Source organism: Canis aureus, chromosome 7 (assembly GCF_053574225.1).
Source record: "Canis aureus isolate CA01 chromosome 7, VMU_Caureus_v.1.0, whole genome shotgun sequence".
Lineage (NCBI taxonomy): Eukaryota > Metazoa > Chordata > Mammalia > Carnivora > Canidae > Canis > Canis aureus.
In genome coordinates this window covers 8,876,182-8,891,877 of record NC_135617.1, presented here as the reverse complement: position 1 = coordinate 8,891,877, position 15,696 = coordinate 8,876,182, and the positions used below count along the sequence as shown (strand labels likewise).

The following is a 15,696-nucleotide window of genomic DNA, read 5'->3' as shown; positions in this document are numbered from 1 at the left end:
TTACAGAGACAGCAATACTTTAGACTTCAATGACAGTGATAAAATTGATCATGTAATTGAAATCTCAGACTATGAGTCATTAGATGATATTCTAGGTGAATTTTCCAGAATTCAAAAACTAATGAATGAACAATATATTTCTAAAGACATGGCATTCTTATCCACTTAGTTATTCAATGGCAATAATTTCATCATACATTATTTTATGACAAGAACCTGGAGTACTATGTTCAAAAGATGTGTGATAGGATTTTTTTTTTATCTTTTATGCTATTTGTGCACAATTTACCTGATAGTAAGTGATCAAGAGCTAAAGGCAAATTTGTACTAAAGATGACTGGAAGGAATTATATGATGTAGAAATGAACAAGTACTGAGCTGATCATTCTAATTGGTGATTACTAACGTAAACAAATATTTTACCACAAAATCATGACCTGTCAAAAGTTTAAAAATTTCTTCAAGCATAACTGGTAAGTACATGAGCCAGAAGTCACAATAAGTTAGAACCTCTTATAGGTTTATGTGAATGCATGACAACGAATGAGTAGTTGTATTCAGAAGACATTGTCCATTTCCGGTATCTATACTTTTAAACCCAGGAAAATATGGAATATAAATCTGAATTTGCTGTATCTAAATGTTTTTTAAAATTGCTAATAAGTTGTCACTATTCTATTATATTTCTCTTAGTTATTTACAAAATGACTTAAGTAGGGTGCCTGGGTGGCTCAGTCTGTTAAGCATTTGACTTTGGCTCAGGTCATGACCCTGGAGTCCCAGAATCAAGCCCAGCATTGGGCTCCCTGCTTAGTGGGGAAGATGCTTCTTCCTCTCCCTCTGCCCCTCCCTCTGCTCCTACTCTCTCTCTCTCTCAAATATATAAATAAAATCTTTAACAAAAAATGACAAGTATATATAATTTTTTAAAGTTCACTGGTCTCTGACAGTAAATGATAACTCTTTTTTTCTGAATATACTAAAGATTAAGATGAAATTTAAGTATAATAGTTTCTAATACTTACATTTAATTATAAATGTATGTAAAGTATTAACACAAAAGCATTCTAAAATATAATTACAGGGGATCCCAGGGTGGCGCAGCAGTTTAGCACCTGCCTTTGGCCCAAGGCCTGATCCTGGAATCCAGGATCGAATCCCACATTGGGCTCCTGGCATGGAGCCTGCTTCTCCCTCTGCCTGTGTCTCTGCTCCTCTCTCTCTCTCTCTCTGTCTTTCATGAATAAATAAAAATCTTTAAAAAAAAAAAGAAATGTTTAAAATAGAATTACCAATAATTATCCTGTAACAATCTTTAAACATAAAACTGCACCAGAAAGAACTATTTTCTTTACATATAGACTTCTATTATCAAAATCTGTATGTATAGGGATCCCTGGGTGGCGCAGCGGTTTGGCGCCTGCCTTTGACCCAGGGCGCGATCCTGGAGACCCGGGATCGAATCCCACGTTGGGCTCCCAGTGCATGGAGCCTGCTTCTCCCTCTGCCTATGTCTCTGCCTCTCTCTCTCTCTCTGTGTGACTATCAAATAAAAAAAAAAAAATTAAAAAAAAAAAAAATCTGTATGTATAGCTTTTATGTGACTCAATGTAGATGTTTATGTCAGAATGATTTTGATGCGGATACTAACTCTAAACAAATATACCACCTGAATTAACTGGTTCCAAGAGTGCTTATTCCTGATGAGTCTATTAATATGCAAGAAAGGGCAGCCCCAGTGGCTCAGCCGTGTAGCGCTGCCTTCGGCCCAGGGCCCTGGAGACCCGGGATCGAGACCAGCGTCGGGCTCCCTGCATGGAGCCTGCTTCTCCCTCTGCCTTCCCTCTCTCTGTCTCTAATGAATAAAATCATTTATTTAAAAAAAATATGCAAGAAAATATTTAACAGAAAACAGAATTGGCAAAAATTAAAGGTACTGAATCTCTCTTACACTATAATCTGATTTACATCAAGGGTTTCAAAAGTACTAATTTGTACAACTCCTCTAAACAGATATTCTACATAGTTTTGTCAGGAGGCTCCTAACCCACAACATAGAAACCACATAAGCCATAACTGTAAGTAAATCATAATGTAACCATTTATCTGTTATGTTGCTCTCCTGCCAATCTAACCTAAATTTAACAAAAAGGAAGTGGTGAGGATATGAACCTGGAATATATCCCAGAAGAAGATCCAACTAGTAAAGGTTCAATCTACTGCCCAATAAAAACTGACTGTACCAGAATAGTTAGTCTTAGGTCTATTTTCACATTTTATTCATTTTCTTTCTCTTCCTTAAACTGCTCTAGTCTATTCTAAATTCAATTCTCAAAATGAGTAATATTTTCATTTTTCTTTGCATAAGCTGTTTCTTCTTTACCCTTTCATTACTGCTAAAATACATACACACATACTGGCCACATGTATAGCAATAACGGATATGTTCCTAAGTCAGCCAAGGGTGCTCTCAGTAGTTTAAACATCTGGAGTCATATTGAGCAAAGCAACATTGTAACACAGCATTAAAAGAAAGCTCCCCATATATTAGAGAGAACTATTGTCTTACTCCATTTCACTGAAATAAATGCATCCTATTCATAAGCCTACTAGTGATTCACTGGAAACAGGATTATATTTCACTGAATAAAAAAGGGTGCAAATCGGGATGCCTGGGTGGCTCAGTCAGTCAGTTAAGCATCTGACTCTTGATCTCAGCTCAGGTCTTGATCTCAGGGTGGTGAGAACAAGCCCCACATCTAAAAAGTAATAATAATAAAGCATGCAACTCAAATGTACACTGAAGTAACTTAATGATTACAATCAATTTTTCCTTGCTTTACCTATAGAACACAAACAATTGTAAATTACCACTGTGTTTCACAGCTTTCTAAACCTACTCTTATGCATGAAAAAGTACAAAAATACTCAAGGGGATACTACATGTCTCAAATGCAAAATTTCACATTTCAAAATTCAAGTTTATAGAATTTATAAAATTTTAGAAATTCAGGGGATGCCTGGGTGGCTCAGTGGATCCGGGATCAAGTCCCACATCGGGCTCCTTGCAGGGAGCCTGCTTCTCCCTCTGCCTGTCTCTGCCTCTCTCTGTGGGTCGCTCATGAATAAATAAATAAAATCTTTTTTAAAAAAAGAAAAATTTTAGAAATTCACAACCTTAGAAAAAAGACAAGGCATAAGAGAGAAGAGTATTTATGATTAAGAGGTTATTTGTTAAAATTTACTTTTGAAACCAGATAGATACAGTATTAAATTCTGGGTCATTCTGTTATGTCTATGTTTAAGATTAACATCAGTGTTTGCTGCTCTTTTTTTTTTTTTTTTTTTAATTCTAAAGGTAGTTTCAACTTCTTTCTTTCAACAACCAGTCCTGAAAATAAGTCAGGTTATACAAAATAATAATAATATTCTATTAGTGACACTTGCTTTTATAGTTGACAAAAAAGAAAGGCTTTTTCTAAAATTTATACTGAAGGCCTAAGATCTAACCAATATTACAGCATATAAACAAAGTGTTCTTTTTTTTTATTTATTTTTTATTTTTTTTTTCAAAGTGTTCTTTAAAAGAACCAGGAACTGTTCTCTTGAAATAAGTCTAATATAAAACTAACAAATACAAACTTTGAACATTTAATTTATGGTAAAAAGAACCATCACCTTTTAAAATGCAATGTTAGAGCACCCTCTGGTGACTAATGAACTCAAATCACTCCAAAAAAAAAAAAAAAAAAAATCCTTGCATTGAGTTAGATCAGCACTTTCTATTTGCCCCGTAATTTTTAAAACTTAAGGAGACAAAGGACTGTAGAGGATAAAACACTAATCAAATAAAGCCCCCTCAGATTCTCTATACAAATCAACAATATATTAAGTATTCATTATGTGTATACCACTGTTCTTAAATATCTTTCAATTCTAATATGGACAAATAAGATAAGCAATTTAGAGAGAACATACAGATTTGAAGAAAATAACAACTAACAAGTACAATATCAGCAGGTGTGGTACAAAGAGCCCTGAACTGAGACTTTCGAAATCTGGTCCTAGTCACTCATTTGAGCAAGTTTATTTTATATATTTGAGCCTCATTTTCTCAATAAAAAGAAGGGACTAATTTAGATTCATTCACCCACTGAACAAACATTTACTTTGCACCTCTTATGTACTATTGCTTAAGGTACAAAAGCCCATGCTCAAATATCTCATGCAGATATTTAAACAATTATAAAAATAAATACGAATAGCTGGAGTTACAGAGTAAGAAGGAATTTCAATTTATGCTCTTTCTTCTTTTATGAATTGTCTAAACTGGTATTTGATTTCCTTTCTCACCTGGATTTATTTAAAACTCCAAAGAATCAAGTATAAGAAAGATGTTATCACCCTATTCACATAACTGCTCCTCTTAAGACACATGCATGGTCTCAAAAGTCCAAGGCCTACAAAATTTCAGTGGTAGCTCCTTCCCTATAATGATTATCCTAACGTATGAAGCCCATTGCTTAAATGTCAGGTAGATATTGATAGTTTATGCCTCCTTTAACACAGGAAGAGGACTCCTTTAACATAGGAGAAAATTGCTATAGTTGGGAGCAAAAAGAGAAAAGATCAAGACTTAGCTCAGAGGTCCTGGATTACATTCATGCCTCTGGAAGCTATTCGTCCATCAAATATATGGAGTACCTAACAATGTAGTAGTTGGTCCCCCTTATCCACGGGGGATATGTTCTAAGACTGCCCCAGGTATGCCTGAAACCGCAAGTAGTACCAAACTCTACATACACTGTGTTTTCTCCTAAACATACATACTTACATACCTATGATAAAGTTTCATTTATAAAGTAGGCACAGTAAGAGACTAACAATAACTTAAAATTATAACAAAATTTATAATAATAAAAGTTATGTGAATGCGTTTTCTCTCAAAGTATCTTACTGTACTATACTCACCCTTCTTGTGATAATGTGAAATGATAAAAATGCCTACGTGATGAGATGAGATGAGGTGAGGTGAGGTGAATGACATAAGCATTATGACATAGTGTTACACTACTACTGCCAACCTTCTAACAGTATGTCAGAGGAGGATCATCTCCTTCTAGATCATGGCTGACTGAGGGGAAATGAAATTACAGAATGCAAAACCACAGATAAAGGGGGAGTACTGTACTAAAGGAAAAGTTTTATCAAACGTCATTAAATACAACAAGCTCATAGCAACACGTAACTATAAAAGTGGTATCACACATAAAACATTAACACCTCAAAACCTAAAACAAAGATAGTGAACACAATTACTTTCACATAAGCTCTCTAAAAGGAAAAATAAATTTTTTACTCTTTAATAAAAGACTCTCCGATAAATACTGACAAAGTAAGAACATTATATATTTAAGCCAAAATCATTACTCTGTAGTAACAGGGAGCAAAGGTCAAAACATTATTCACTGATACAGAATACAAACTCAGAGGATACAAAACATATGAAATACAAAAATAACCGCCACACAGGATGGATTAAAACAGCAGCTGAAGGATGATGGCTAAGCAATCGTTTACTTATAACAGTTAAATTGAAGTTTCCCATCTTTTCCAGAGTTTCTCCTTTGGGAGTGGTTTTGTATCCCTCCACCCCAAGACATCTGGCAGCATTTTATAATAATCACGTACTATAAATAATCACTAGAGGGAATGCTACTAGCACTAGCAGGTAGAGGCCAAGGCTGCTGCTAAAAATCCTATAATGTACAGGGTAGCCCTCCCACAACAAAAAATTATGTAGGCCAAAATGTCAATAGAGCACTCGTTAAGAAGCCCTACTTTACACTGATAAAACTGAAAAGCCTAGTGTCAGTCATGAATTCTTTACAATAATGTGTAACTAATACACATAAAGCAATGCAATTTCAATATCTAACTATAATACAGATAGAACTGTCAAGAATATAGATATATCCTATATATCCTACTCACCCACAATCTTTCCCCCTCCCTTTCCCTCTACTCTCCTGATCCTTGCTCCTCTTACACTTCTTTTAAGCCACCTTCCCATTCCAAAACCTCCAATTCTTCTGAGAAATAAAAAGAAACAGAAAACATTGACTTATCTATGCTGCCTGAGGTCTAGAACTATTCAAGAGTCATGAGTCTGATATATGATCATGAAGCTCGTCAATACTGTTTTTATTTAAAAATGAATGCTATAAAGAACTTTGTCATCCTTTCCCAGGACTGCCTCAAAAGGTTGGGAGACATGACCTATAACTCAATACAAAATCTCCTTGCTTCCAAATCAATACAAAATATCACTTTGTATGTTTCTAAACCATTACGAAAAATCTACTCACTTGTGAGAATTCATCAACACGAAGTGAGTTCCAAAAGTTCACTCCTTATTTCTATGTGATACTTATATTCAAGTCAGCTGCATTTATTAAACATCTACTAGCTTCCTTTTTTATGAATCTCTTTTAAAACTCATTTTAATACTCCCAGATTTAGAAAGCAAGTCTACTTTTAACCTATTTATATTTTTCATAGTTAAGTCTTGACATTTTCATTCAACTACATTCATATGGCAGCATTTCAACACCTGTATCTCAGCATACTTTGAACCATTTTTTATATTCTTCTCTATAATTTGTCCAATTTCATAAAATATTTTTGGAAGCACAATTTACAAACTCCCAGTAACAGAGGAAGTACAAAAATACATCATCTCTACATGGATAAGCCCAGATTCAGGATTTATTTTTAATACATTTCTTAAGAATTATACAATATCTAAATTATTTTTCACCTAAAAAGGAAATCAAGGCTAGATAAAATATGCATACGGCACATGATCAACTAAATGTGGCAATCAGTTTGAAAGATGCCATTTTAGGTAATCATGTATATATAAAGATCTGTTATAAAAATTTTGGATATAGAAACAAAATTGAATAGTGTCACAGAGTGACTTATTCATAAGGGACTCTTAAACATATCTGGAAAAAAGGAAAAAACCATAGCCAAATACACTATTATTATGCCATAGAAAAATCTATTGTTGAAAGTATATACAAATTGGTCCAATCTCCCATGCATCCAAAAGAAGGTAGGAATATTTTCAGTAAAATATTTGAATAATAGTTTAAAATTCACTGTATTATATGAGCTAGACTAGTGATTTTTTCTTTATATAACTTTTTAAAAATTGCTTCAGGGCACTATACCTTCATAAAGCTAGCATATACTCAATGCTTAATAATGCAGAAAAATTCACTCACCATTTCAGTGGTGTGCCTTCATATTCAAACCATATCTCACTAATGTCTTCTTGTCTCATAACCTTCTGAAAGTGCTTTTTCACTTTGTCAGTTACCAACGTCAAATAACTTACTCTTGGCAAAAGCAACTGAAATGAAAATTTGTAAAACCGTATTTATTTACTATTTTTTCAAAAAAATAAATACTAAGTAGGTTTTTGAATTTTAAGGAAAAACAGCCATGTTCTTTGCATTATTTTGAATATTCCACACAAACTCAACTGCTTTTTATAGTAATTCAAAGGCTAAAGGTTAAGACTTTAAATTTCTTATGAGGTCATTACTTTAAGTACAGTTCATAGCATAAGTACCTAGAATAAACAATACAAATCTATCTAAAATCTCTCTGTAATACTTTTATCCAAATAAAAAAACAGTAATCAGATGTCATGCTATTTAGGATACTTGTTATTTCTATGAAATTAAAAAATTAGTTTGATTCACCTGAATTAAATTGTTTTGAGAAAATAATAAACTCAGTCCTAATGTACATCTTGACTTATCAATCAGATAAGTCTTCTCAATTGGTCCATCATGTTTTGATAATCTACCATGTATTAGCTTAGTTGTAATGAAGAACACTAAGACAAAGATAAATCTGTCCTCTCTATATGACGTTAAAATAAAGGTAAAAAAAGTTTTCAAAGAAAGTACTTACAAAAATACTTCAGTGTAGCTACAGAAAAGACTTTAAAAGTCAAATAGAAATTTTTATTTGAAGAATAGGGGCCCACTATGATACCATGAATAAAAGATGGCACAATGAGAAGCTATTTGAGGAATATTCTAGCAGTGGTACGTTAAGAGACTGAAAGAAAATTATAAACTGGAAATCTGTTAAGGAAATATTACATGAAGGGATGAGTGTGAAGGAATGGAAAGATGAAAAAGGTCTGGAAATCAGAACAGATTTTAGTTATTACTGAACAAGAAACTGAAAGAAAGAAAAAAGTTAAAGATGACCATTGAGGTACACATTTAAATCTTTTTTTTCTTTCTTTTTTTTTTTAATTTTTATTTATTTATGATAGTCACAGAGAGAGAAAGAGAGAGAGGCAGAGACACAGGCAGAGGGAGAAGCAGGCTCCATGCACCGGGAGCCCGATGTGGGATTCGATCCCGGGTCTCCAGGATCACGCCCTGGGCCAAAGGCAGGCGCCAAACCGCTGCGCCACCCAGGGATCCCCACATTTAAATCTTTAAAGGGCAGTAAGGCACAAGTTTAAGGTATAATGCTGTAAACTGGTGATCCTGCCACTGTCCAGCAACTCCCTCAATTCTGTCTTTATGAAGCCCAGGAGGGAATGCTGGACTAGGTAAAGCCTCAAATGGCATAGTTATGAAGGCCATCGTTGTTTTTCTCCCACCAAAAGATACCAAGAAAAAAACGTAAGAACACATTTAAGAAAATTGGTTAGAGTTTTATAAAGAACACACAGTGGATAAAAGGAGGAAAGTGGCAAAAATTCACGTTTTCCCAGAAGATACTCTAACTTCTTAGAGTATCTTGCTTTTCTAAGCTTCTGTCTTTTGCTGATAAAACTGTTTTGTTACTCTTTCAGGTGCTTTTGAGAGGCTAATTCTGCATCATTTTTCATGCTGTTTATTCAAAGTTATGTCTTTTGGTCAATAAACCAAGTAGAATTACGGGGCTGGGGAATACATACAAATGGAAATACTTTGAGTAAAGGACTAAGATCAAGGTAACAGGTCCCAATTAGGCAAGAGAACATGACAGTGGTCCTGAGGACAACTGGGTACAAGGGGTAGGAAGTAGCTGGCATGCTCCAGTATGGAATAAAAGGTACTTATTAATACTAGAAACAAGCTTTTGGATAGCAATGTGGAGTCAACAAAATAGAAGTTCCTCTTTTATAAAGAAATAACCAGAATATAGATTAGGGAAGAAAAGAAAAAGGAAACTAATACTGTGTAGAAGAAAAAGCACTAGTTGTTTTACAGAAAATAGTATCACCTCTATTTTACATGCAGTTTAAATAACTTGCCAAAATCACATTCTATTAAATAAATGGCAAAAAAGATTCAATAAGATCAGAAATGATAGAATCAAATATAGATGTAACACGGATGTCTCTAAGAAATTAAAACAGCATGATTAAATAGCCATTTTTTAAAAATAAATAATTATACAGTTGACCCTTGAACAGCATGGTAATTTGGAGTGCCAACACCCACACAGTTCAAAACTCCACATATAACTTTTGACTCCCCCAAAAACTAACTACTAATAGCCAACCATTGACTTTACTAATAACATAAATGTCAATTAACAGATATTTTGTATGTTATATGTATTTTATACTGTAGTCTTACAATACAACAAAGAAAATGCTATTAAGAAAATCATAAGGAAAAGAAAATACATTTACAGTACTGGGCTGTAAAAAAAAAAATATTAAAAAAAAAAAAACAGCATAAGCACATCCACACAGTTTAAACCTGTTAAGAGTCAACTGTGATCTATTTGTCTAATAAGTTCTATACTAGTAAGTCCAGAACTTTTAACTTAAAATGTGTGTTGGGCATTAACTGGTAATCTATTCTACAGAGAATATTAACATATTAACTGACAGAGGTTATAAGAAAAGAGGACACATCAGAACTGATGAGCATGGATAACAGCTTCTGATTTTGGGGTGCTGTACTACATGTCTAGGGTTCAAAGGTGCTGAAAAGTCCACAAATGATTTTCATGAAATGAAAACTTCTCTACAATAAGGAAAGAGGAACATTAAAATATAAACTCCATTAAGACAGGGATTTGTGTTGGTTTTGTTTACTACTACATTCCAAATTCTCAAACTAGTGTCTGCTTTATAGTAGGCACACAATAAATATCTGCTGAATGAATCGGAGATCCCAAATGTTAAATGACAAAAAGCCAAAAATGATAATTCACAAAGAATTTTCATTCTTTTTTTTTTTTTTTTTTTAATTTTTATTTATCTATGATAGTCACAGAGAGAGAAAGAGAGAGAGGCAGAGACATAGGCAGAGGGAGAAGCAGGCTCCATGCACTGGGAGCCCGACGTGGGATTCGATCCCGGGTCTCCAGGATCACGCCCTGGGCCAAAGGCAGGCGCCAAACCGCTGCGCCACCCAGGGATCCCAAGAATTTTCATTCTTAAGATAGAATCTAAACTGAAATGTACTTGGGTCTTCTGTTCTAAATTGGCCTATTGGGGGCACCTGGGTGGCTCAGTGATTGAGTGCCTGCCTTTGGTTCGGGTTGTGATCCCGGGGTCCTGGGAGCGAGTCCCACATCAGGCTCCTCACAGGGAGCCTCCTTCTCCCTCTGCCTACATCTCTGCCTCTCTCTCTGTGTATCTCATGAATAAATTAAATCTTTAAATAAATGAATAGGCCTGTTGGCATAATCTGTAACTAAGATAAATACCTATAGGAGCATTTAGAAATAACACTAAGATTTGATAATGACTATACTAAAATAAATGTAGATACAACTTATCTAATAAATATTTAAGTAAAAATGGAAAAAAAAATACATTAAGATCAACTCCTCTTGTTTTCTATATCCAGATAGTACCACTCACTGATTTTTTTGGTGTAGCTGATGGGTTTGTTTTAATTATGGTAAAATACATTTAGCATAGCATTTGCCATTTTTGCCATTTTTAAGTGTATAGTTCACTGGCATTAAATACATTCACGCTGCTGTGCAACCATCACCACTTTATCCATCTTCAGAATTTTTCCTCATCCCATACTCAAACTCTATACCAATTAAATAGTATCTCCCCCAATTCTTCTCTTCCCCAAGCCCTTGGACTATTCTAGGTACTTCGTGTAAATAGAATAATGAAATATTTGGCTTTTTGTGTCTGGCTTATTTCAGTTCCATTAGTTTCTTTGAGGTTAAGTTCTTTTAATATGAAAAAGATTAGCCTCCTCTGGGGAAACTGTCAGCTATATGGAATCTATTGTTTTCTCATCCTTCATTTACCACTATCATGTACTCAGTGAGTACTACACATTTGATTCATTTTTTTTTCTATATAGCTTGTAAGGAATACATGTTTTATATAGCTGTATTGATTACCTATGTTTCTGAAAAAGGCAGCTATAATATTATTTATGCCAAACCCTATTTTGTCCAACAACTCTCAATTCTAAAATTGGTGACTTATTTACCTAGCACAAAAACAGAATTAAAATATATGAGAATTCTGTTCCATTTCAATGTGTGAGGCATCATAGCAGGCAATGGAGATAGAGCACTGAATGAAACAAGAGCTTTCACAGAGTTAACACGCTAGAAAGATAGACAAAATAAAATTACAAATGTGATGAGTGCAAGGAGGACTAAAGAATGTCACAAGAGCAAGCAGCAAAGGAATTTAACTTCATCTAGGGGCTTAGGGAAATCCCTGACAGGAAGTCTTTGTTAAGGCAACAGCTAGGAGGTAAAGAAGAGGGAACCAAACATGGGTGTTGTGGATGTGTGGTTGTGAGTAGGGGTGGGAGATCCTGCTGCTCACCCCAGACAGAGGAAACCACGAGAAGGCATGGAATGAATTCAAAAAGACAAAGATTGGCACATCTGAGGAACCAAAAGAAGTTGAAAATGACAGGAATATAGAGGGTTGAGGCAGAACAGCACTGAAGAAGCAAGGGACCAGACTACAGAGAACGCTGTAAACTACATGAAGGATTCTAAAGATGATGAAAGGCTACTAAAGGTTTTGGGCAGGCAGGTGACAGGATCAGATAAGTGTTTTGAAAAGATTACTCCAACTGCAAACTGAAAATGTTGAAAGAAGGCAAGAATGAAACCAGGGAAATTGCTTAGTACTATGAAATCTCACCAGTTTTTATACGGTGGTCTAAACTAGACTTAGCAATGTGTGTGAAAGAAACTGGGTAAGTTTCAGAGATATGTGAAATGTAAAATCAGATGGACTAAGTTACTGACTGAATGTCTGGAATATGGAAGAAGGAAGCAACAAGGATGAGTCCTTTCTTAATTACTGGTAAGAGTAATTAACTAACTGGGTGATAGGTCTACTTTCAAAAACAGGAAGGAATTATGGCAGATGACATTCTGTCTGTAGGTAACAATGATGAGTAGTTTCAAACACACTCCCCGTTCGATATCCAGCAGACATATAGGTCTGGAGCTCAGGAGAAAAATCTTGGGAGTTGTCAAAATACGCTTAACAAAGAGATAAAAATGAACAACTCCAGAGGGGAGAAGTGAAGTGGGGGCGGGGGGATAGGGGAAGGCCCCAAGGAATGCCAACATGAAGGAATAAACAAAAGGAGGGAGATGTGGCAAAGGAGACCAAACAAACAAACAAACAAACAAAACAACCCAGAAAGGTAGAAGCAAAACCAGAATGATGAGACACTGCAGAGCAAGAGAGAACAGTGTCACAAAATGGAGAAAATAGCCAACAACAACATCAAAATATCACTGGGAGATCAAGCAAATGAAAATTCAAAAACACACTGAAGGTTTGGCAAAAAAGATGTCATTAGTGACTTCAAGAATGGTTCTGTTGGAATAGTGTGAAACTCACTGCAGTAAAGTAAGTAGGAGGTGGAAAGGAGACAACAAGTACAGACTTTTAATAAGTCTGGTCATGAAGGGAAAGCAAGAGCATGAAAGAGAAATGGGGAAACAGAGGGTTGTTTTAGGGTACGAAGAATTTAAGATAATATAAATGCTGCAAAAAAAGGAGCTGGTAGGTAGAAGTTGATAGTAAAAGAAAGAGAGAAGGCAGAAGAATATCAGAAACCACTAGCTTCCTGAAAAGACCATAGATGGGATCCAGAGCACAGAGAGAAGGCTGGACCTTGCCTACGAGGACACCTCTTCCATCAAAACAAGAGAGAAAGGGCACCTGGGTGGCTCAGTGGTTGAGCATCTGCCTTCGGCTCAGGTCATGATCCCCGGGGCCTGAGATCAAGTTCCACATCGGGCTCCCCACGGGGAGCCTGTTTCTCCCTCTACCTATGTCTTTACCTCTCTGTGTGTCTCTCATGAATAAATGAGTAAAATCTTTAAAAAACGAAACAAGAGGGATCCCTGGGTGGCGCAGCGGTTTGGCGCCTGCCTTTGGCCCAGGGCGCGATCCTGGAGACCCGGGATCGAATCCCACGTCAGGCTCCCGGTGCATGGAGCCTGCTTCTCCCTCTGCCTGTGTCTCTGCCTCTCTCTCTCTCTCTCTGTGAGACTCTCATAATAAATAAATTAAAAAAAAAAAAATTAAAAAAAAAAAAAAAAAAAAACGAAACAAGAAAAAAAAAAAAAACGAAACAAGAGAGAAGTCAATGTGTGTGAGTGCAGATACATTCAGAAGACTTGGTGACAGAAGGCTAAGGAAGCAGGAAGAGAGGTTACCTCTTAAGAGTGAAAAATAAGGTCAGGCTCAGAGAAATAGCCTTGAAGAAGAACAGACAGCTGACTAAGTAAACATAAAAGGACTACTATGTAATGTTTAGGGTCCACTCAGATTTATGACCATCTGCCTGACTGCGTGATTTCCTCTTGTGTAACAAGTCACAAAATATAAATGCAAACTACTATGTATGTTTTTATATTAGATAATCTAAATGAAAGACAACAGTTTAAATGAATATAACAGAAACAATAGAAACTAAAAGCTGCCTAGCTTCTAACAATTTTTCTTTCTAATATTCCCTGCAAACTAAGATAAAATTTTCTGACATAAATATGGGATGTAGGCTGAAAGGAGATTTATGCAGAGGCAACAAAACAAACTGCAGAAATAAACATGAATATATTTAACATTAATATTGTTTCCATTGGAAACAGAAAGACTCTTTGAATATTAATTTAACTTATAAATTTGGTATGAGTAAATATTTTAAAATCTAGTTTCTAAGAAATAAAGAATAAGCACTATAAGAAGTAAACTGTAGAGGTGTCTGGCTGGCCCAATCAGTACAGCTTGTGACTCCTGATCTCAGGGTTTTGAGTTCAAGCTCCATGTTGGGCATACAGATTATTTTAAAAATAAAATCTTTAAAGAAAAAAAACTACGTTCTCATTCACCTATCCTTTCTACACATCCACCTGAATACAAGTGGACTTTTCAAGGTCATGGTGATAATCCTGTTACATCCCCTCACCTGAGCTTTGAGATGTCTGGAAAAGAGGTTCACTGGCTCCCGGGCTATGATATTTTTACCTCGTTTCTTCCAGAATCCTTAAAATATTATAATTATTATAAACCAAAGCAATTAAAAATACTTTCAAGCACAATTTACAACTAAGACACATGTAAACTAAAACCAGATTGGTACCACCATTCTCATCTATAATTCTAAGACTAACCACTGCTGTTTTTGTATATTTTCCTCCTGCATGTAGTAACTTATGAGTAAGTGTGTACATATGTAAAAAGCAAAATCTGGATGATGCTTTTAAACTGCAGCTTTTTGTTTAATATTTATTATATGTCTGTCACCCAATATTTTTCAAAAACATAATCATAATTACTATGAGTTTCTTTTGGGTGAAAAGTTAGGGAAAAATACATTTAAAAAAAACAATTACCAATTAGACAAAACAACTGTCTTCCTCCTACAGATATCCCCAATAATTGTTGCCATTTTCAATTCAACTAGAAGCAGCTAGAAAACAACTCACACTCCACTCTCACAATAGTCTTCATATTTAACAGATTCATACATAAAGAAGGAGAAATACTATATTTTTTACTTGGATATTTTTTTTAACTGCAGGAAGCTGTCAAACACCATATTCTGACTTAACAAGTAAAGGGACTTAAATTACATATTTTTCATTTTTGCTACTTTGACCAACTAGACACATATATTCCTTCATTTAGATACTATTAGAATGCCATTTGAGGTTAAAAGTTTTAATTAAAATAACAGAAACTAGTTTGGAAACAAAAAACATAAGTGATATCCTAACACATATTACAGAAGGAGAAGCAAAAAAAATAAATAAATAAAAGTGAAATTCTTCTAAAAATAAACTGTGACCACATTTTGTTTTTAACTATGGAAATTTTTCTAAAGGCAGAAAACTGTTGAGATTTCCAAAGTTAAAATGACTCAAAAGTATATATTCACTTACAATAACCTGAATACTAGTAACAAAATACTACCCAATTTCTCTAAAATTATTTTCAGTAAGAAAACCCAAAGAGACGATTTAAAACAAAATCCCAACAGAACGTATGAGGTTTTCATATACTGAGTGTCTACCACTTGTATGACCTATGCCAGATGCTGAGGATACACAGAGAAAAATGAAACTGTTCCTGTACCCAAAAAGTGAGTATATGGGGCTCCTTAAGTAGCTTCCTCCACCAGGCTGACTTCCCAT

The 15,696-nt window shown here is 35.0% G+C and overlaps 1 protein-coding gene across 4 annotated transcripts in view; it reads right to left on the bottom strand.

Annotated features, from left to right (window-relative positions):
* The window catches only part of ATG5 (autophagy related 5), a 127,662-nt gene that overhangs the window by 101,491 nt on the left and 10,475 nt on the right, over positions 1–15,696 (bottom strand). For 3 of the 4 annotated variants that reach the window (XM_077902922.1, XM_077902918.1, XM_077902920.1), the window contains exon 3: positions 7,293–7,420. The exons of the other annotated variant lie outside the window; for it this stretch is intronic. In XM_077902922.1, the coding sequence (XP_077759048.1) occupies positions 7,293–7,420 (128 nt within the window). The remainder of the gene's footprint in view (positions 1–7,292; positions 7,421–15,696) is intronic. 4 annotated transcript variants of the gene reach the window in all.